This window comes from Balaenoptera borealis (genome assembly GCF_965194805.1).
Source record: "Balaenoptera borealis genome assembly, chromosome: 20".
NCBI lineage: Eukaryota > Metazoa > Chordata > Mammalia > Artiodactyla > Balaenopteridae > Balaenoptera > Balaenoptera borealis.
In genome coordinates this window covers 60,042,740-60,066,243 of record NC_138879.1, presented here as the reverse complement: position 1 = coordinate 60,066,243, position 23,504 = coordinate 60,042,740, and the positions used below count along the sequence as shown (strand labels likewise).

At 43.8% G+C, this 23,504-nt stretch overlaps 1 protein-coding gene across 7 annotated transcripts in view; it reads left to right on the top strand.

Annotated features, from left to right (window-relative positions):
* Positions 1-23,504, top strand: part of PRPSAP2 (phosphoribosyl pyrophosphate synthetase associated protein 2) — a 38,918-nt gene that overhangs the window by 3,305 nt on the left and 12,109 nt on the right. For 5 of the 7 annotated variants that reach the window (XR_014238797.1, XM_082374146.1, XM_082374150.1 and 2 more), the window contains exons 2-9: positions 1,357-1,451; positions 1,694-1,844; positions 2,718-2,770; positions 5,340-5,406; positions 8,923-9,095; positions 11,332-11,447; positions 17,874-17,929; positions 23,184-23,332. Coding sequence is in view for 6 of the 7 variants with exons in the window: in XM_082374146.1 (XP_082230272.1) it covers positions 1,726-1,844; positions 2,718-2,770; positions 5,340-5,406; positions 8,923-9,095; positions 11,332-11,447; positions 17,874-17,929; positions 23,184-23,332 (733 nt within the window). In the remaining variant the exon portion in view is untranslated. The remainder of the gene's footprint in view (positions 1-1,356; positions 1,452-1,693; positions 1,845-2,717; positions 2,771-5,339; positions 5,407-8,922; positions 9,096-11,331; positions 11,448-17,873; positions 17,930-23,183; positions 23,333-23,504) is intronic. The other 2 variants (XM_082374147.1, XM_082374148.1) reach the window with 1 other exon arrangement.

Sequence of the window (23,504 nt, the reverse complement as noted above, 5' to 3'; positions counted from 1 at the left end):
TTTGTCTGTAGAGGGCCAGGTAATATTTTAGGCTTTGCAGCCCATGCTTAACTCTACCACTGCATCCACAGACAACTTGTAGACAGTGAGCATGGCTGTGTTCCAATACAGTTTTATTTACGGAAATAACCTGTTTCGGCCCGTGGGCTGTACTTTGCCGATCCCTGCTCCAAAGCCACTTTCCACGGTACACACCAGTGGTCCTTCTTGGTCTCCTTAGGGCTTTGGCCAGCTGTTCATACATTTCTGTTTGTAATTCATAGGCTTTAGGTCAAGTGCATTGGGATGGCCTGTGTTTCCCATTGAGGGATGCCTCTGAAGAGGAAATGTGCTCTCCTCGCCTGCGTGGGAGACCATGAGTGACCCACCCTATGACCCACTGGCCCCCACTGGCAGTTACTGCAGAGAGAGACACACACATGCATAAGGAGGCCTCTTGGGGTTGGTGACCTGCTAAGTGTGGCGTGCCTGCACCAGGGAACACTGGCACCAGTTAAAAAGGACATGATGGGTCTATACTTTCTACCTGGGATCTTAAAATACATTGCTCTTTAAAAAAGCAGATTATAGGTTGATTTGTACGATGATCCCTTTTTATGTTAGAAATGAATTTTTATATGTATTTTTTTATGGGGATCACATGTGTGAACGTGTAATAGCCTGATGGTGTCTCTTTCAAACTAATAATAAGAACTGTCAGGTCCAAGGACCTGGGTGGGAAGGAGCCTGGGATGGGAGCTAGTGACATCAGCCTAAACTCTGATGTTTCAGTTTTTTTTTTACAGGAGAATGTATTTGTTTATTACTTGTGTAATTAAAAGTTCAGAATAACAAATAAGATAATTGGCTTCAGCCTTTTGCTCCCATCCACCAGCCTTCCCAGAGCCACCCACGTAAACATATGACTGGGGAAATGCAGTGGGCTTGCTGGGAAGGCGCCTCCGTCCCCGAAGGCCTAGTGGATTGTTGCTCCTGCGTCTAAGCCATGCCTGCCTTTCTCCATAAGGACACTCGGCTCAGAGAGTGGGAGGAGGAGGAGAGCATGGAGGGTTCTGATGACCTCTAGGCCAGGCTCTTTCTGTCTGTGCCCTGCTGCTGGTCAGTTGCATGGCTGAGTCACTTTCCTTCAAGGTTATGGTTACCTGGTCAACCTTGTGTTCCAGTTGAGAAAAAATGCAGATGACAAGGTCAGGCTTAGACAGGACCTGGGGCAGCTGCAAGGCCAGGGGGAGGTTTCATGGTGAACAGGCATTACAGGGAAAGCTGGGCATGGACGGGTTTTTTATTCATTGTTTAAGGATCAGTCAGTCCTTGTCCTTGCTAATGGCTTTGCCATTTTTCTGTGTGTCAATCCAGGAGGAATTTTGTTGTCAGAGACTTAAAGGAGGTTGTCGTAATTGACTTTAAGCAGCAAACAGTAAAACACTGAGCTCTTCAGCTCCACCTTTCTTGTAAGTTTATCATTTATTCCCAGTGGTCATGAAAATAATTGAGTCATATGATAGCATCTTTCCATAAATTTGGAACCCTAAAACTCAAATAGACTTTCTATTTGTCTATAAACATGTTTAATATAAAAGACTCCATCATGGTAAAAACTAATTTCCTTCAGCTTAAGTCATTTGCTATTAAAAAATTTTCAGGTGTATTTCATATCATATGACAGTTCTTAATATATTTTATATCTTTCCAGGCTCTGAGAATTGGAAAACCAAGAAGGTTTTGATGTTTTGTGTGGCGCCACCTGAATCAGAAGCCAAGATGAACATAACCAAAGGGGGTCTGGTGTTGTTTTCGGCAAATTCTAATTCATCATGTATGGAGCTTTCAAAGAAAATCGCTGAGTGAGTATAATCATAGTATTAAAATCTGTACTCATGATGTGGTGTTTTACATTTGATAAATGGATTGGCACTGATTGTTAAATTTGAAAGCAGATATTTTATAGTTAATCTGCTTATCATCTGTGTATTAAAGGCTCACCTTCTTGTAAACTGTTGTCACTCCTACACATTCATTCAGCAGACATTTATTGAGTGACTCCTGAGTGCCAGAGATTGTGTTAGGTGCTACATATGTATAGAATTATTTGAGTATAAAGAACAATGAAGGGTATATGCTATATGAAGATAGTTTATAGATTACGGTTCAGTATAATTTTAGTTATTTATTAAATAAATATTGAGCCCCTGCTGTGTACCAGACCTTGATCTAGATACTGGGGAGTAACAGTGAACAAGCCAGTCAGAACCCTTCTTTAGTAGAGGGGCCAGGCAAGAAGCAAGTTAGCAAAACAAACAAACAAGATCACTTCAGATGGCGGTAAACGCTGCGGGGAGAACCGAGAGACAAGGGCAGGTTGTTCTGCCTTAGTGCTCACGTGCCTTTAAACCCTGGGGATGGAATGTGAATTGAGAAACCTGAATAGGCACCAAGTGAAGGTCTGGGGCAGAGCCCTCCAGGCAGAGGAAACAGCAGGAATGTGGCTGGAGGGCAGGGAGCCCAGGACAGGGTCGAGAGGCCGCCTTGGGTTGGCATAGGGTGGGGATGTGATGGATTAGGTGACAATTCTACGTCCACTTTAAATCTCGTAATAGGAATACCTCTATTTTTAAAAATTTGTTTTATTTTTATCAATTTCTAAATCCGCCTTAATAGTAAAGATGTTGCATCTGTTCTATTACTTTTTCAGCGTTTTCCCTCTTTCTCTTCCCTAGGCGGCTGGGGGTGGAGATGGGCAAAGTGCAAGTTTACCAGGAGCCTGACAGAGGTGAGTGATCCTGTGTTTTTGTGACGGTGGCCTTTTTGTGGTACACGCCGTGCTGGCCCAGTCCCTCACCCGCCATAGCTGAAACGGTCAGCCTCAGTATCCAGTTAGTTCTGCCAGCAGGAAGACAGGCAGGCAAGGTGGGCGAGCGCGGTGTCCCCGCTCCCACTAACACCAGCTCGACAGGGAATTCTGGGGCTTAAAGTCTAGTCCTTAGACGCCATCCGATAACAACTGCGTGGGTGCGTGAACAAGCTGTCCAGCTGAAGGAAGCATTAGCTCAGCGCTTGGTTGAATCCGTCCCCTTAGGCGGGTGCGTGTGCCCTGTGTAGCCACGGTATCGGGTGGTGGGTGTTCTCTACCCCAGCCTGCACTGCCTTGGGCTAGACTCCGTGATGTCATGTCAGGAAGTGCTTTTTGCTAACTGATTTATGATGTTGCATAAACACCTCAGGTTGTGAAAATCACGTGTTATTTAGCTTTTGTACTTTGTGTAGAAATGGCGGATGTTTGAAATCATTCTAGCAGGAGTGACAGATGACCTGCATAGGTGTGAGAGTCAGACAACTTCTCCTTGGCAAGTTATTTTAGCTGTCTAAACTGCAAATAATTTGGGCTGTTCTGAGGATTAAGTGGGATAATTTGTGTGCCTAACACAGTTTTTGGCACATAGTAGGCACTCAGTAAATACTGGTTCCCTCTCCTTTTCCACTGCAGGATTTTGTCAAATACTTAAATATTAGAGAACTTACAAGACGCTTGGATGAAAAGGCACAAATTTGCTCTTCCCCTATTTATTTCTCCATTACTGCCTCCTCTTCCCTATCTCCCAAGATCCCCCATGTGGCTTCAGTGGGAAACAAGTATAATTGAGGGAAATAGGCAGGGAGTTGGGAGAAGATTTTGCTGCTAAAGGGAATTGGATGCAGTCCTTTGTCTAGTGTAGAAGCGGGGCTGAGGGAGGCTGGTGGCGGGAGACTCAGGAGGAGCCTGCCCGCCCGCCCCCCCCCGGTTCATGCACGAGGGGAAGGAAGGAGGGAACTAACGTCTGTAGAATCCTTACTGTTACCAGGTACTGAGGAACCGAGTTCAGGGGTGACGTTAGGAACGAGGCCCCAGAGGGAACAGAGTCGGGATTCAAAGCTCAACCTCCCTGTCTCTCAAGCTCGTTTTCTTTCCATGGTACCACACTCTTTTGTAAACATGTACTCTATTTTTTCCAACATTTCTAATGAAAATGTTCAAACCTGTAACAAATGTGAAAGAGTAGTGCCATGAGTACCCATATGAATGAGTGCCACCTGGATTCAGCAGGTAACACTTTGCTGTATGAATGTGTGTTTGTGGGACCATTTGGAACTGAGTTGCAGACATTGACACTTAACCCCTGAATACTTGACCATGTGTCTCCTAAGGAGGACTTTCTCCCATGTAGATACGCTACCATTGTCACATTAAAGAGATTAATGATAATTCTCTATCATCTAATAGCTAATGTACATTCTAATTTTCCTAGTTGTCCTAGCTGGTTTTTGTTTTTGTTTTTGTTTTTATAAATTTATTTATTTATTTTTTATTTTTGGCTGCGTTGGGTCTTTGTTGCGGTGCGTGGGCTTCTCATTGCGGTGGCTCCTCTTGTTGCGGAGCACAGACTCTAGGCACGTGGGCTCAGTAGTTGTGGCTTGCAGGCTCTAGAAGCACAGGCTCAGTAGTTGTGGCACATGGGCTCAGTAGTTGTGGCTTGCAGGCTCTAGAAGCACAGGCTCAGTAGTTGTGGCACGTGGGCTCAGTAGTTGTGGCTTGCGGTCTCTAGAGTGCAGGCTCAGTAGTTGTGGCTCACGGGCTTAGTTGCTCCACGGCATGTGGGAACTTCCCGGACCAGGGCTCGAACCCATGTCCCCTGCATTGGCAGGCGGATTCTTAACCACTGAGCCACCAGGGAAGTCCCTTTTGTTTGTTTTTTAAACCAGGATTCTTGGTTCAAGTGATGTGTTTTTTATATCTCTTTATTCTCTTCTAGACTAGGGCAGTCCCTTCACCTTCTCTTTTTTTTTCCCACAGCATTGACTTTTTGAAGAGTTTGTCTTGTGGAATTTCCCACTCTGGATTTGCCTAATTGTTTCCCTGTGGCTGATCACAAGTTTTTTGAGAGTAGGGATACTGGGCCTTATTTATCTTTACTTTCACAATGTTATTCTAACATTTGTGCCTAACAGGTTCTTAATTGTTGCTGGTTGAATGAAGGAGTCTGTCATTTCCTGTAAGGATACGGGGCTCAGAGCAGCCCAGCACTCGCTGTTTATGTACAGGAAGTGAGGAGGGGCGATTTACTTGTTTTAAGTGACAAGTGTGATTCCTTCTTAAGCATGTCGTATAACTTAACATGTTTAAAAGGTGTGATTAATCGAACTATGTTCGTTATCCTTCATAGAACTGAAAACCTAGTGAGTTTTGAAACAGGTCCAGTTTCCATATTTTACAACATTGGGGAATGCTGCAGGGTTTTTTGTGTGTATTTTTTAAAGTTATGTGCCTTGTTCACCCTTCTTCTCTTTTCCCCTTTTCCTGCCAGAAACAAGAGTACAAATTCAAGAGTCTGTGAGGGGGAAAGATGTTTTCATCATCCAAACTGTTTCAAAGTGAGTAACTTATCCAACAGAAATGTTGCTTTCCGGGCCTCTGTTTGGGCATGAATGTTTAGAATAATAAGAGTTGCCTAGACAGGGAGAGTTACGATTGTTTTAAAATTGGCATGATCTTACTCTGCTAATTTTTCTGACATAGCTGCTGACTTTTTTGTGTTCTTTCAGTGTTCTCAAGGGTGGGAATAACCAGGTTTTGGGGTGGAGGCACTTAACGATAAGAGAGCCCATTACATTTGCTCTCAGTAGCCAGAATTTCATAAAATTTGTAGGGAAGCTCTTCTAGTTCCAAAAAAGAAAACAGGTGGGAGGAGAGGTATTTGCTTACTTGGGGTTCTTAAAGCTTTTCCTGCAGATAATTTAAACGTACTGTCCTGTTGCATAAATTAAAGGAGCTGAGAAGATAGACGGTGTGTTGAAGGCATGTGCATTCCTGTCTCCTGTGACATTTGATAGCCGTGTGTTCTGGAAATTGTTGAGGTCACAAATGTGTACGCTGGGGATAGAAGATTCAGTGCAGTGAGGGTGTCTGCACTGCTCTTTGATCAAATGCCACTCTGTCCACAGGTGTCCCTGAAGGCCTCTATAGATGAAATTTTTAACTCAGTACAATTTTTAATAATGTCTAGAAATCGGTTTGTGTAGTGCAACATTTTTTAGCCTAGAGATTCCAGAAATTGCTGCAAGCTAAATTTGTGGTTATATGTAAAATAAATACCAAAGAAAGGGAAGAAGAGCCAAATTTGGGGAGAATTTAGACTTGGAACACATGTACTTTCACCTAAATTTTGAACATCTCTGTCCTGGTCTTTGGTTCATGGGGATGAAATCTCGAAGCCATCTGACTCTTCTGGGAGGAGGAGCCGAAGGGGACCTGTCACTGCCTCCCATCGTCCTGGAGCGCAAGTGTGCGGGGCCTTTGCGGCGGGGCCTTTGCGGCGGGGCCCTGGCTTCATGTCTTGCCTCCGCTTAGGACCCTCGGCAGGGCTGGGCTGTGGGGACGAGAGCTGGTGCTGCCCCTGCTGCCGCTCTCTTTCCCGGGCCAGACGCCAGGCTGGTAGAGCGCTCTCCCTGCCCAGCCCTCATCAAGGAGGGGAAAGTGCAGAGCACAGAACAGCTGACGTCCTTCTGGCTCCCGGGTGTTTGCAGTACTTTTATACCTTTCATTTCTTTCCATTCCTTCATTCACTCATTCCTTTACATGTATTTTTGGGCATTTCAATACTCTTTTCATTCTGCCCTGCCTCTTGTCAGTTTCTTATTCCTCTAGCCAAAACCATTCCCTTAATTTTCTCCACGTGCCTCATTTTGGAGTGCTCCAGAATGTGCCGTAGGCTTGTCTTGTCCGGGTTGCAGAAAGCTTAGATATTGTGGTCTTCAAGAAACAGTTAACACTGAGATTTGGTGTTGACAGATACACCTTCTACCTTGCCTTAGTGTAGACTGGTGGTAGGCACTAAAAGAATAAGAAAATTTTTAAATTCTGTCCATTAACTTAACTTTTCCTGTAATTCAGACAAGTTATTACTTGAATTTAGTGACGGAAAGCCTTGTACCAGCTCACAGAAAGATGGTGTTCCTGGGAGTATAGTTTGGGAACGTGGTGTAACTTCACACCCGCTGTTGGTTCCCCTGCTCTTACCCCTCTCACAGAATGCTTTCTGAAAGGCTCCCTTAACTCTTCCTATGTCAGGCTTGTTGTCAGGTATCAACAGGGAACCTACTCACGCAAATGTTCCGTGTTTCCCTCACTCTTTCACGCAGTTGCTCATTCACAAACATTTATTGAATGTCTGTTATGTGCCAGCCGCTGTTACAGGTGTGTGAGATGCGTGAAGGATTAAAATAGATCACAGATCCTTGTCCTCATGGAGCCTATATTCTAGGACATGCAGGCAACATAATGAATAAGTAGATTATCTAGTTTGTCAGAAGATGATGACCGCTGTGGGTAAAAACCAAAACAGCATGGCAAGGAGCCGGACGTGACGGTGGTGAAGGATGGAGAGAGGGCAGGCTGGGGAGGTGATATCTGACAAAAACTGGAAGAAGGTGCCAGCCGGCGACGAGGGCACTCCAGGCAGGGGCAGGGAGCCCTGAAGCGAAGGCCCTCAGGTGGGCGTGAGGCCTGGCGTGAGGGGAGGGCACGGAGGAGGAGTGGAGCGCAGAGCGGGGGTGGGGGCAGACCCTGAAGGGGCCTCGGGAGCCATTGTAGGGCCTTGGGCGTCTGCCGTGGGCAGAACGCGAAACCGTCGCTGGCTCCTGAGCAGAGTGCACGATCTGCCTTTGACTTGAAGCTCCAGCTGGACGCTGTGCAGAGCGGGGGCTGCAGAGGGACTGCCGGGGGCGGGGGCAGGCTGTCACTGTCACTGTCACTGTGGGGGGTCGAGGCTCGGCCCCGGGGCAGCAGTGGAGTGGTGAGTTGCTGTCACTCTGGACGGGAGAGCAGTTAAGGGCGCCTCTGGGGGTTTCGTCCTGAGTAAACTGGAGGAGCAGAGCTGCTATCGACTGAGATGGCAGAGGTTTATGGCGAGGCAGGCTTTGCCGGTCAAAGAGCACTTCAGTTTGGGGTATGTTTTGAGATGTCTTAACAGACTTTCTAGTGGCATTGTCAAGAAGCAGGTGAATTTGTTAGTCTGGACTTGAGAAGCCTGGGCTGGAGCTATAAATTTGAGTCTCCAGCATTTACAAAGCTCTGAAATTGGAGGAGAAGCCCGAGCGAGGGATGAGGTAGGAGAGGGGAGAAGAGGACAAATGATCAGGTGTCAGGGCAGGAAGCCGGGGAGGAGAGGCACCAGCAGAGGAAACGAAGCGGGGCGGGAGGGGAGCGGTGGGGGAGTGATGGAGTGTGTCAGGGCGAGGACGGAGAGAGGGGGAGTGAGAACCCAGCGTTGGCCTTGGCCACGTGGAGGTCATCGGTGACCTGGATCGGAGCGTGTGTGGGAGAGGATGAGAGAGATGAGTTGGAAGCAAGTGTGGACGACCGTCTTGAGATGTGCTGCACAGGGGAGCCAAGAAATGGGGCAGTGGGGAAAGTGGCCTGAGCTGCTGTTAACGGGAGAAATGGCCCACGGGTATGAGCCGGGGAGAGTGACACATTGATGGGGTGGCTGGGGGGATAGCCGGAGCCCTGCTTCAGTGGGCAGGGGGGGATGGGATCCCTGCGTCACGGGAGGGCTTATTTTAGAGTGACTTTGGTGTGGAAAGTTCATCTCTGGCTGATGGCTCGGGGCAGGCAGACCTGGGGGCTGCGCGCGCATGTGGCGGTGGGGGCCCCGGGCTCTTTTCTGACAGTGCTTTTCTCAGTGGAAAAGGAAGTAGGGTCATCGGCTGAGAGGCAGCATGGGGGCGACTGATGGAGGCCCTAGAAGAGAGGGATGTGGTTTCTTTTTTGTGTCTAGAGCCTGTCTCGGTCGAGGCGGGCGTGGCACATGGCTAACGCTTAGTTGGAGCCGAGAGGCGTTATCGTGTATGTGATGTTTCTCCTTGCTGGTTTCTGTCCTTGGGTTCCAGGGATGTGAACACCACCATCATGGAGCTCCTTATCATGGTGTATGCGTGTAAGACCTCCTGTGCCAGAAGCATCATCGGCGTGGTCCCCTACTTTCCTTACAGCAAACAGTGCAAGATGAGAAAGAGAGGCTCCATCGTTTCCAAACTGCTAGCTTCCATGATGTGCAAAGCTGGTAAGAAAGGCAGCTACTTGATGGTTTACTGGGGGTCTGGGAGTTTTAGTTTTACCTGAGAAATTGTAAGGCATTGTCTTAACTAAATTAGAATGTTGAACAGAGTAGAAATAGTGATACAGCTTTAAGATGCTAATTTGTAATGAGACAGCAGCGCTCAGAGTTCTCTCCTGCTCCCAACTTCCTAAACACAAAGCTGGTGAGAACAACTTATTTTTTCCTAAATTCTTTGTTTAAAAAATTAATATTGAAATGACAAGTTACAATCATATTTAGGTTGTTTTTAACGGGGAAGAAGGCATTTGGAATCAACAACTCTAATAACACAGCAACTATTTTTATTTTCATCTCTTCCCTTTCCCAGTACACACTGGCATACTTTGCAGACCATACATATTATTTTGTGTTGTGCATTTTTAGGTAACATCCTAAGTGTCTCCTCCTTGTTTCTAAGTAATCTTCAGAGTTGTTACTCTGTGTGTGTGTGTGTGTCTGTGTGTGTCTGTGTGTGTCTGTGTGTGTGCGTCTGCGCCCACGTGCACGGGTGTGCCTGTGTATGTGTGTATGATTATAGAAGGCACATATCACAGAGCGTTTGCACAGAGAGAAAAGAATAAAAAGTCCCCATATCACTACATTTTAACACAGACACTTACTGCAGAATAAATTTTCTACTGTAGCATTTCAAAGAAGGCAAAACCAAAACAAAAAATGAACAAACCTGAACCCCAACAACCTGAAGAGCATACCCAGTTGAGAACTCTGCTGGAGGGAGCAGGCCTGCCCTTCCCTCCTAGGCTTGCTCCTGGGGGGCCACCAGGCTCACTTCCCTGTTCATTTGGGCAAGTTTTGCTTTAAAAAATTTTTCCAGTTGAATTATATGTATGTTTATATAAATATATATATATATATATATATATATATATATTTCCATTTCAAATATCCTTTAAGGAGCCAATGGGATGAAGATTCTTCATTTTTTCGAATTACAGACAGGCCTGTGCAGTTTGTCTTAATATATTAAGACAAATATTTGTCTTAATATGGCTTTGTCATGCCTATTGACAAAACTTCGGGGAGATGAAATCCACTCTCATAGAATTATCAGAGACATTTCTTCATTGCTATGATCTTGGCTGTTTTAAGACTTTAAATTGATGTGAAAAGCATGCATCTCTGTGTAAGAAAAGCCACCCAATCTTTCCCTTCTGAGGAGGGAAACCCAGTTCCCCACCTCCTCTGAGTTTCCTTTCCTCCTCTCAGGGAACACTTCACCTCTGTCACCAAATGTGTAGGCGTGTTCCCTACACCTTGCAGTTCTCCAGGGCACCAGCTGGGTGTTATGCAATTTCACTCTGACACTGTGTACCTGGAGATGGCGTCAGGTCCCACGGGTTAAGGCTCAGTCCCACGTGCCTGCTCTCCTGACCCCCCCCACCCCAGACGCTCACTGCAAGTCCAGGTTGTCACCTGTGCTGACCAGTTGGCTATAAATCAGAGGTTCCCACAACCTCCTCTTGGGTTCGATTAATTTGCTAGAACTCCTCACAGAACTCGGGAACACTGTCTCTTACTGTTCACCGGTTTATTATAAAACGGCATGATAAAGGATCCAGGTGGACATCCGGGTGGAAGCGGTGCGTGGGGCAGGGTATAGGGAGGGGCTTGTGCCCGTGTTCACCCGCCTGGAAGCTCCCCGAAGCCCGCGCTGTTTGGACTTTATGGAGGCGTCCTCACAAGGGCACGATCATTCATTAGCTCCATTTCCAGCCCGTCCCCCTTCTCTGGAGAGTGGGGGTGGGGAGCCTGAAAATCGTGGTGACCGGCCCCCATCAGGAGCCCATGCTGGGTCGCCTCATTAGAACCAAAGATACTCCTGGTGGTCTTGTAACTAAGGAATTCATAAGGCGTCAGGAGCTCTGTGTCAGAGGCGGGGTCAAAGACCAGATATTAGAATAGGAGATGCTGCTGGTGCGCTCAGCACTGCAGGGACGGCAAGGGTCTTAGGAGCTCCGTGCTGGGACCCGGGGCAGAGACCAATATTTATATTTTCTTTTATCTCATAATCTCATTGTACTAAAAAAAAATCTGAGAAATAAAGACACTGCGTTTTTGATGACAGCAATTTTTAATAGTAATTTATTGTATATGGTGTCTTGTTTTATGCAGTACTTATTCATACAGTGCAACTGGTTATGAAACTATTTGTGTGTTTGTGTCTGCTTTATTTTCAAAGGTCTGACTCATCTTATTACTATGGATTTACACCAGAAGGAAATTCAGGGCTTCTTCAATATTCCTGTTGATAATTTAAGAGCATCTCCCTTCTTATTACAGTATATTCAAGAAGAGGTGAGCTAGCTCAAACTTTTTAACATTCTGTTTAAGGCTGAAAGATGCCTTTCCATTTCCTTGGGCTGTCCATGAAGGATTAAAACTTGATGTGTTCTGCTTAAAGTACTGTTTACTTTATAAATGTAATTCAGTGTATTTTTTTTTTTTCAGTCTGAAATTCTTTTCCCATTTAGGTTATTACAGAATACTGAGCAGAGTGCCCTGTGCTATACAGTAGGTCCTTGTTGGTTATCTAGTTTAAATACAGTAGCGTGTATATGTCAATCCCAAGCTCCCAATTAAAGAATTTGAAAAAGAATAGATACATGTATATGCATAACTGAATCACCCTGCCGTACACCTGAAACTAACACACCATTGTTTTTTTTTTGTAACATCTTTATTGTAGTATAATCGCTTTACAATGGTGTGCTAGTTTCCGCCTTACAACAAAGTGAATCAGCTATACGTATACATACATCCCCATATCTCCTCCCTCTTGCGTCTCCCTTCCACCCTCCCTATCCCACCCCTCTAGGTGGTCACAAAGCACTGAATTTGGTGTATTTTTAAATTCTTAATCTGCAATTTATTTCTTTTGCTAGGCTGTTAAAATTGCTTTTTTTTTCTTTTGGATCTCAGGTACCTAGAATCACCTAGTCGTGATTGTGACAAATAACTCACTGTCATCATTGGTCCATGGGTGGTCCTGGGCCTCTTTTACGTGTCCCTCTACCTGCCTTATCTCTGTCCATCCATCTGTAGTCGTCGGCATCTGTGATCCTACCACCCAACAAGAAAACTAGCATCATCATAATAACTTACGTCCACACATGTGGTCCTTTTGTGTCCCTTCCCCCTGCCTCCTTCCGCCCAAGGGAACCACTATCCTGAATCTTGTTTCATTTCTCTCTCAATTTCCTTGGTTAAATTTATTCCCAGGTATTTTATTTTTTGGCTCTATTGTAAATGGAGTTGTTCCTTTTGGACTGTTCACTGCTGGTGAATAGAAACGAAACTGACATTTGTGTGTTGATCCTGCACCTTTGCTGAACTCATTTATTAGCTCTAATAGTGTTTTGTGTTGTATGTGGATTCTCTAGGGTTTTCTACATGTAAGATCATATCATCTGTGAATGGACACAGTTTGACCTCTTCGTTTCTAACTTGGGTGCCTGTTTTTCTTGTCTGATAGCTGTGGCCAGAGCTTCCAGTACGGTGTTGAGTAGCAGTGTTGAATGTGGGCATCTGTGTCTTGTTCCTGCTCCTAGGTGGAAAGCTTTCAGCCTTTCACTGTCAAGTCTGATGTGAGCTGTAGGTTTTTCATTAATGCCTTTTATTATGTTGAGGAAGTTCCCTTCTATTCTATTCCTAGTTTTCTGAGTGTTTTTATCATGAAAGGGTGTTGGATTTGTCAGATGCTTTTTCTGCATCATTTGAGATGATCATGTGGATTCTTTTCCTTCATTTTATTAATGTGATATATTACAGTGATTGATTTTTCTTATTTTGAATCACTCGTGTTCCTGGGACAAATCAGACATGTAATTTTAATATAGTTACATTTGTTATTCTTGGATATAATAGCACTTTTGTGACTCATTATTTAAGAAGCCTTTTTAAATGTTAACTTATAATGCACTTAGCTATTTTGCTTTTTTAGGAACTCTTTTCCTCACGTGAATTATTTGTCTCTTTAATAACTTTTCCAGAGAACTCTTTTAACAGTATTTAAAAGAGAGCAGTTTGTAGATTTCTGAGCAGTTTCTTTCTGTCAAGAGTACAGGCCTTCCCCGTCCTCCAGAAACTAACATAGGCCCTCAGTAGTGAAAATGGATCGAAGTATTTTTGAAAGGGAACACTAGAAAATATTCTACTTGTTTTTTTAAAGTTATGCACAAGAAACATACAAACTCTAACACATTCAAAAACCAATATGAATGTAATTTACCTGAATATGATTCCCAGTTGAGAGAGAAAGGGTGCGAGAGCGCGGCTCCTGTCCTCACAGGAGGAAAGGGGTCCAGGCAGGGGGAGGAGCGTGAGGGCAAGGCTGGGGTTCACAGAACATGGTCCCGGGAAGAGCCGTCTCAATGACGCCTCTAGTTTTGGAAGAAATAGAGCAGTCGGTGTACACTTTGATAGGCTAGTGCTCATCTTTTGGTCTGGGGGACGTTTCCTCCCAAGACACCACGGGTGCTGTGCGCTGACATCTAGAGGCGTACGTGGCAAGAGCGCCTCTTGAGAGGCCCCTGCGGGCCTGGTGAGTCAAGACCACAGCACCCTTGGCGCTGATCCAGAGGTCAGGCCAAGGTCATTGCCCTCCGTGTAGGCGTCTGCCTCGGTGCAAGGCTGCCTGCCACTTGAAGAATCCCGTCTTAGGTTTCATTGTTGAAAAGAAGTCGGACCTGAACCCTCTTACACTGCTCATGGTTGAGCAGATTAGGGAAGTGGGGTCCTTGTTTCTGCTGGTGAGCTAACAGTGGTAACCTCAGATGTTTTAGCTTTAAATTCTCTGTTCTTCATTCATAGAGATAAATTAAAACAGCCAATAGAAAATGAAATACTGCATGGGAGCTCACTGTGTACTTTTTTATAGTGTATGTACTTGCTTTGTGCCTTTTGTTTGCATGCATTAGAGTCTCTCAGGCAGCGGGTAGATTCACCATGTTTTACTGAATCTACGTTGCCGTCAGTTAGGGTTGATGTTATTCACGTCATCAAGAAAGAAGGAAGCACTGCCAGTCCTGCCGTGCCGCATTGCCTTCGTGTCACCCAGTGGCTCTGTTCTGCAAGCTTTGACACTGATGTCATCCTATGTGACAGCTCACCCTCTGTTTTTCTTGGGTTGTCAGGGGAATTTGAGCACTTTCTGCCCAAAGTGGGCGTTCAGCTAATGGATGCTCGTCGCCTGGAAACCGTTCTCCAGCCTTGGCCGTGTTGCTGCGCGTGTGCTAAGCATCCTTTTCAGATTTAGTCCTTCCGCGGCTTCACCTCCTGGCAGGGAGCCTTCCTTTCGTAGGTCCCAGAAAGCATTTGATTGTTGCCTTGCAAGAAAACATGGAATTGTGGTCATTCCTCCAGTGGTGACCCTTTGATTCATGAATATGAAATTCACATCGTGCTGCCCTCTTCCTGTCTTTCTGCATGCATGGTAACTTGTCATTTTAATGCTGAATCATAGTGAGCTCTTTCTGGCAACATTTTAAATGGCAGTTAAGCCCAGCCCGGAGAGAACCAACAGTGCCTGTGATTCATGTGAATGGAGGACATAGGAACACCGTGGCCACCTTCATGCACGCGAAGGGGTGAAAGCACACAGTGCAGCTGCTGTTGGGCTGACAGCGGCTGTAAGGCAGCACTGAGTGTAAGACATCCAAGCTGTAGACATAATAAAATATAGCCCAGAAGAGGTTTGGGTATTGATTAAGTATAGTGCTTGTTTTTAGAAAAATGACTACCTACTATAGTGATAGTACTAGTAATCGCTGGTCTGCACCAGGGTGTTTTAAGGAAATTATGAAGAGGGGAGGCTACCAAGTGTATTTTTGTGGTGTATCGAGAGATCCCATCCCATCAGTTTTTAAAATAGGAACTTATAAAGTGATCCTGTTTCTGATTCTTGGGTTGCTTTATTCCCCCCTGTGTTCTTCTTAGTGTGTTTATGCCAGTTCACTCTCACTGTCAGAGAAATGAGATCTGGCAAGAAATGGAAAACCAGGGACACAGGCAGGGGTGTAGCAAAGAAAGGGGTGTGGGTGTCAGGCAATTTGATTCTCTGTGGTCCCACAGTGGCCCTGGTGATGTTTTCCCTTAATGGTTCCGGGGAAATTACTACAGGGTTTGGAAGTCAGACTTGCGTGACATGTGGTGTGTTTTCCCCTCCACTTGATAAGACTAATAAGAGTAATCTTCTAAAATGTGAAAAATGAAAACTTACATTTACAGTGGCAGTTAGGGAAATTCTGACAGAAGTGATGAAACGATCAGCTTCCCTGGACCACCAGCCTGGGCCCAGGCCCTCGGCAGGGCTCACCCTGGTTACCAGCCTGCGTAGTGTCCTGAATCCTCTCAGACCTTTGCCTCCGATTTACCTCCCATTTCTATACACCTAGTTACAGAAATTGATTTGTGGGGGCTTTTTGGAAAAAAACCAAAACACACAAAAAAACACATTGATAGATTGTTTGTGTTGTTCTGTAACTTTCTTTCCTTTCCTGTGCTGGTGCCTGGAGGTCTTCCCGTGTTCAGCTGTATAGGATTACTTCTTCCTTCATGATTGCTACATAGTGTATCATCATCATTCTACGATGGTGTGAGTGTTCTATCTGCTGTCAGAATGGCAGCCACAGGTACCTGTTGAGTCCTTGAAATGTGCCTGCTGTGACTGGAGAATGGAATCCTTCATTTTATTTAAGCTTAATTAATTTAAATTTAAATAGCTACCTGTTTCGATGTTTAAAGCACAAGTTTAAATGAGCCACAGTTTTTTCAACCATTTCCCTCTTGCTTGGATATTAGGTTGTTTTAATTTTTCACTCTTTTAAGTGAAATATTTTATTTTCAAAATATATTTAAGTCATGTTGCATTGAAAATTCTTGTACCTGCCCTTCTGAGTACTTACGCAAGTGTTTTTCTGAGCTATATTAGGAAGTGGAATTGCTTAATTGAAAAGTATCTACATTTTTCATATTTTAATAGATATTACAAAAATTGCAATTGTCTGAAGGGGCTGTATTCATTTACACTTGGACAGAATTCCCCATGTAAAACAGTGTTTTATCTTTTTGCTGTGGTTTTGAAATTTCAGCACAGTGTGTCCAGGTGGATCTTTTTTCATTCACCTCACTAGATGCTCAGTGGGTCCCTTTCATTCTCTATGAATTTTGTTTGCTATAGTTTGAGTATCTCATCCCTTCTATTTTTTCATTCCTTTCTTTGGGAACTGTTAGAAGTTGAAAATCTTGGATCTAGTCTGTATATTGTTTAACTTTTTTTTTTTTTTTTTTTCAAGTTTTGCATTCTTACATGCTGCCTGGTGGGAAAATTCCATGGCTTAATCTCACCCACGGTTTTTTTTCAGCTGTGTCCCTCCTGCCCTTCAGCCAGCTGAGTTTCTTATTTGGACCATAATAACTTCCACCGTCTAGATTTCTTTTTGGTTCATTTTCATAACAACTTGTTCTTTCTTTATGTGTATGATTTCCTGTTTTGACTCCTGAGGAGAAAATAGACCTGTTTTTATTAAAGAGTCCTTTCTTTTAAAGTTTCCTTTTCTTTGCTCTATTAACTGTTTCTTCATTTGTTATTTTGCTCTTAGCTGGGTTTGGTGCTGTCTGGTGATGTTTGATGAGGCAAAGAAGTGCATAAAGCAGTTTAGAAAGACTTCCAGCAGAAATAAGGAAAACGCCTAAATGAAAATATTTTTTGCTACCTTACTCCCTGATAATGTTGGATAAGTTAGGCTTTTTATGTGTATAGATGGATCAGATGTAGAGATTTCTTATCCATGTGGATATATCTATAATAGAGCCTTGTTCAAACTAGTAAGTTTTTTGTTTACTAAGTATTGATTATTTAGTGCTTCCCATGTGCTAGGTATTGTACAAGGTGCTAGATGTTATTAAGCGCTTATATTAAAATTCATTGATCTAGCATAATTGTGAGAAATCAGTGGTGATATATTTGAATGAAATAGTGTAATTTAATGAAATGATTAGATTTTAAGAACATAATTTGAATATATTGTCAAGATGAAATCAGAAACAACAAACTACTGCTCAGCTTAAAAGTAGTTCTGTCTTCTAAACTCAGAAGTTGGTAATGGGTGTATCTTCAACTGTAATTATCCTAGTGCAGATCACTTCAAATGTTTAAAGTAAAGGACTCCAAAGTAGACTGATGTTTTGCTTATTTTCTTAAGGGCTCTTAATATCTTTATGAAACAGTACTAGGCGGGCTGATTCCTTTAACAAATTGGTTTCTTCATTATGCTGTGACAGAGACACATTAAGTAGTTATTTGTTTGGACCGCACTTATTTGGAATTCAACAGGTGCCTTGAATTCAGGTTCGATGAATATCATCCTTGCCCTGTGAAATTACATGTAACTGGGATTCATGAGAGGCCTTTCTGTTGACTTTATAAAAACATCTTTGCTGCCACATAGATATGAGCTAATTACTGATTAACCCTACTTTTTTCTTAAAATAGGTCTATGAGAGTCATGCCTTGATAATAATTTTTTTTATTCCTAGGTAGGCGTTTCTTCATCTTCTAAAGAGGAAATTTACTTTGAACTTTCTGTCTTTTTGGAAAACTTTGAAGTGACCAGATGACGTTTTTGAGTCTGTTGGAATGTTCATTTTTATCAATTACCGGGTATTGGTGTGAATAGCCTTGTGGAGACATGGCAGTAATCCCCACCCTCTCCTCTGTCACAGATCCCGGATTACAGAAATGCAGTGATCGTGGCCAAGTCTCCAGCCTCGGCTAAGAGGTAGGTGGGAGCTCACGACTGCTCCACAGAGCCGCACCCAGGGGTCCCAGCCCCGTCGAATCCCAGGTGTTCTGGATTCTATCTCAGCCGTTCCCACTGTGTCTCTTATTTTTTATCCTGTGAACTGATAGTTTAAAAGATTGTCTGCTGACTCCATGTATTAAGTGATGGTTTATTTTCCTCCCTTTTTTCCAGTCCCAGTCTGTGACTACCATCACATTTCTTAGCAGAAGCCGTCCAGGACTGGGGAATCCCAGCCCGGTGCTGAGGCGGCCGCTTGTTGTTCATCTTCACATTTGCCCTTTAAAATACCAGTGAATGTATTTTGAGGTTGTTTACTGCCTTTTATTCAGAGAACTCAGTAATTCATTAACAGAATTGTACCCAGCCGAGAGGCTGGATTGGTATGTGTTAAAAGGTGACATTTTACAGAATTTACAAACACTACAAGGTGTGCAAATGGGGCAGTGCTGAGAGTTACATATAACCTGGAGTAACTGATGAGTCAGGGATACAGAACCTAAAGTTGTGTTTGAATTGAAAGGGTTTCACACACAGACATGCCTTGGAGATAGTGTGTTGGGTTCCACACCTCTGCCAAAGCCAATATCACAGTAAAGTGAGTCACATGGATTTTTGGTTTCCAACTGCATATAAAATTTTATGTTTACACTATACTGTAGTCTGTTACATGTGCAATAGCATTATGTGTTAAAAAACATTGTACATACCTTAATTTAAAAATACTTTATTGCTAAAAAATGCTAACCATCATCTGAGCCTTCAGCGAGTTGTAATCTTTTTGCATCAAAGATCAGTGCTCGGGGCTTCCCTGGTGACGCAGTGGTTGAGAATCTGCCTGCCAATGCAGGGGACACGGGTTCGAGCCCTGGTCCGGGAAGATCCCACATGCCGCGGAGCAACTAGGCCCGTGCGCCACAACTACTGAGCCTGCGCGTCTGGAGCCTGTGCTCTGCAACAAGAGAGGCCCTGATAGTGAGAGGCCCGCGCACCGCAATGAAGAGTGGCCCCCGCTCGCCACAACTAGAGAAAGCCCTCGCACAGAAACTAAGACCCAACACAGCCAAAAATTAATTAATTAGTTAATTAATTTAAAAAAAAAAGGAATAAAGAATAAATTAAAAAAAAAAATTCTCCCCCTGAGACTCTCCCTCTTTTCCTTACGTAAAAATAGTCACACACACACACAAAGATACACTTTTCTGGATCAGGTTATGCAGTACAGCTCTGCTCCTGTGAAATCTGTTGTCTTTTCCTTGGAAATATAAATTAGATTCATTGTAGGAAGTGCCAGACCAGTAGACGTTTCTTTATGTGCATTTGAGATTTTTTCAAAACCACAGAAGACTTAACTGCATGTGCTGTGTAATGACATCTTCTACTGAGGGAGGAAAGTGTCACTTCTTAAGAAAGTAATTTGCAATGGATGTAGCATCAATTTAAATTTCTTGAACTGATTGCAGACACTGTGACAAAGCTCTCCTTGGTCGTGGAGTGCAGACGGGAAACGTGGCACAGGGGAGATTCTGTTCCACCAGGGAGCACAGTCGTACCTTTAAGTGCCTCCCTGTGACATTGCAATGCCTTGGCTGTGTCTAGTGCAGGTGGTCCTGATGATGGGGTTCTGTTAAATCCCTAATTTATGACCACAGCCCTTGTTTTTGTTTGTTTTTAGCTGTTCTCGTGGGCTGTAAGGAACTTGTTTTGAATTTTTGATGTTTGAAAACCAAGGTTGGGAGAACTTATTGGATCTTTAAGCACTTGAACATTTTTTTGCGCACTAGGCGCTGAAGATGGAAAAAAGAGTAAGACCTCAGTGGTGAATTCTACCAAACATTTACGGGGGAAATAATGCTAACTGTACATAAACTCTTCCAGAAAATTGAAGAACTAGTACTTCCCAGCTCACTTAATGAGGCATTCATTACCCTGATAGCAAAGCCAGACACAGACATGACAAGAAAAGAAAAACATCAATATTCCTCATGAACCTAGGTATAAAAATTCTAAGCAACATTTTAGCAAATATAAGCTAACAATATGTAAAAAGGATAATACATCTCTGTAGGTGCAAAAAGCATTTGATAAAATTCAATTTCTCTTCCTGATTATAACTTTCAGCAAACTAGGAATAGAAGGGAACTTCCTCATCTGGTAAATGATATCTATGAAAAACCTACAGCTAACATCACACTTACTGTGAAAGACTGATTGCTTTCCCCTAAGATCAGGAGCAAGAAGAGGATGTCTGCTTTCCCTACTTCTACTCAACATTGTATACTGGAGCTTCTGGATAGTGCAATTAAAAAGAAAGAAAGAAAAGAAAAGGAATCCAGTGTGAAAAAGAAGAAGCAAAACAATCCTAATTTGCAAGTGGCATGATTATTTATTTAGAAAAATCTGATGAAATTTATAAAGATGCTGTTAGTACTAATAAGTCATTTTAGCAAAGTTGCAGGATATAAGATCACTGTCCAAAAATCAGTTGTCTTTCTGTATACTAGCAATGAACAATTGAAAACTGAAATGAAAAATAAAACCAAATAGCATCAAACTAAGTGAAACACTTAGGGATAAACCTAAGATGTTCAAGACTTGCACACTGAAAAATATAAAACATTGCCTAGAGAAATTAAAGACCTAAATGAATGGAGAAATATACTGTGTTTGTGGCTTGAAAGACTCAATATGGTTAAGATAGCGTATCTCCTCCCTACATTAGTCTGTAGAATTGACACCATCCCAATCAAAATGTCAGCAGGCTTTTTTTTTTAATAGAATTTGACAAGCTGATTCCAAAATTCATATGGACATGCAACGAAACTAGAATAATGTCCCCCCCCCAAAAAAAAAAAAACTTTGAAAAAAGAGAACAAAGTTTGGAGATCTAACACTACCTGAATTCAAGACCTATTATAAAGCTAAAGCAATTGTGATTGTGTGGTATTGGAATAAAGATAGAAAAATAGGTCAGTGGAACAGAATAGAGTCCCAAAATAGACCCACAGGTATCTGGAAGACTGATTTTCGTCAGATGTGCAAAGGCAGTTTAATGGGGAAAGGCTAGTCTTTTTAACAAATGAAAAGTGTTGGAATAATCGGATGTTTGTGTGCAAAATAATGAATTTTGAGCCATATCTCACATCATTTTTAAAAATCAACTTCAAATGAATCATATACCTAAATGTAAAACCTGAAAGTATAAAACTTCTAGAGGCAAACAGAGGGAAAAAAATCCTTGTGACCTTGGTTTAGGTAAAGATTTCTTAAATATGACACTAAAAGCCCAATTGATAGGAAAAAATTGTTAAATTGGATGTCATGAAAATTAAAACTGCTCTCCAGAAGACATCATTAAGAGAATAACAGGGGGCTTCCCTGGTGGCGCAGTGGTTGAGAATCTGCCTGCCAATGCAGGGGACACGGGTTCGAGCCCTGGTCTGGGAAGATCCCACATGCCGTGGAGCAGCTGGGCCCGTGAGCCACAACTACTGAGCCTGTGTGTCTGGAGCCTGTGCTCCACAACAAGAGAGGCCGCGATAGTGAGAGGCCCACGCACCGCGATGAAGAGTGGCCCCCACTTGCCACAACTAGAGAAAGCCCTTGCACAGAAATGAAGACCCAACGTAGCCATAAATAAATAAATAAATAAATTAAAAAAAAAAAAAGAGAGAGAATAACAGGAGAAAGCGCAGATTGGGAGGGAATATTTGTGAAGCATGTGTCTGATGAAGGACTTAAATACAGAATATATAAAGAATTCTCCAGACTTACTAAGAGAACTAAAAACCCAACTAAAAAATGGGCAAAAGAGAAACAGACCCTTTACCAAAGCATATATATAGGTGGCAGATAAGCGCCATTTGTCACGAGGGGTCAATGCAAACTGAAACCACAGCGACCCACTGCATGCCGCTGGGATGGGTGCATTGAAACGGCTGGCAGCGGCCCGGCTGGCGAGGACGTGGAAGGGCCGTGTGCTCACACACGGCTTGTGGGAGTGTGACAGCCACTTTGGGAAACGGTAACGTGTGATCCAGTCACACCAAGGGAAAAGGAAACATGAGTCCAGACAGATTTGTACACGAATGTTCACAGCGGTTTTGTAACAACTCATGACTGGACACAACTCAAAAATCTATCCAGGGACTTCCCTGGTGGCGCAGTGGTTAAGAATCCGCCTGCCAATGCAGGGGACACAGATTCGAGCCCTGGTCAGGGAACTAAGATCCCACATGCCGTGGGGCAACTAAGCCCGTGTGCGACAACTGCTGAGCTCAGTGAGAGAGCCCACGTGCACAAACTACAGAGCTCACGCCCTCTGGAGCCCGCGCGCCACACGCCACTGCTAGAGAGAAGCCCATGCCCTGCAAAGAAAGATCCCGCATTCTGCAACGAAGACCCGATGCAGCCAAAAAATAAATGAAATAAATAAATAATAAATCTTAAAAAAAAAAACAAAGTCCATCCACAAGTAACTGGACAAATAGTGATAGACACACAGCATGGACTGTTTACTCGGCGACGTGAGGGACGCTCTCCTGATGGATGTGCGATGTGGCGACTCTCCAAACCGCTATGCCGAATGAACAAAGACAAAAAAGGACTACAGACTCCGATTCCACGTACGACATTCTAGAAAAGGTAGAACTGTGGTGATAGAAAGCAGCTCACTGGTAGCTGGTGCTGGAAGGAGAAATTGCAGAGGGGCACAGGTGACGTTTGGCGGGGGTAGATACTTTCACTGACTTGGTTGTGCTGACGGTTGTACGGATATAGAAATACATCTGAGCTTATGAAATCATACGGTTTAAGTGTGTACAGTGTCTCGTATCTCAGTTACACAACAAAACCTTGATGCTTCATACTCTGATGAGTAGTTAGTGCACTTTGTATCATGTGGTTGGTTCTCACTGTTAACTAGATAGATAGGTAGAATTAATTAACAATTCCAAGTGAGGAAACGGAGGCTTAGAGGAGGTGAACTAACTTATAACTTACACGGGCTCACTCGCTGGCCGAGTGCACACCAGGCCCAGCTGCCAGGGGGATGTGTGGTCATGTGGGGTCTCCACACTTTGTCTTGGATTCTGAGAATCTAAGATTATTTCATTCTCCTTTCTCATTAACCCTTTTGGAAACTACCTTTTTAAAGTTCCCGTGATGTTTCTCCGTAGATGTTATCAGAAACCAGCTTTGCGTGATTGTGAACGGGTCTCCTGCTCTCCTCCAGGGCACAGTCTTTTGCTGAGCGCCTGCGACTGGGCATCGCGGTGATTCACGGAGAAGCGCAGGACGCCGAGTCCGACCTGGTGGACGGGCGGCATTCCCCCCCCATGGTCAGGAGCGCCGCCGCCATCCACCCCAGCCTGGAGATCCCCAGTAAGTGTGCCGCCCCCGGGTCGCTTTCCTCTTTGATTTTAAGGCTGACTTAATTTTTTTTTCGAATGTGAAGTACTACTTCTCTTTTTGTTTTTTAAATTGGCAAAAACTGATACCTTTCGTGGCCTGGCTGTGACAAGTGCACTTCTGGTGGCCTCTTAGAAGCAGTCTG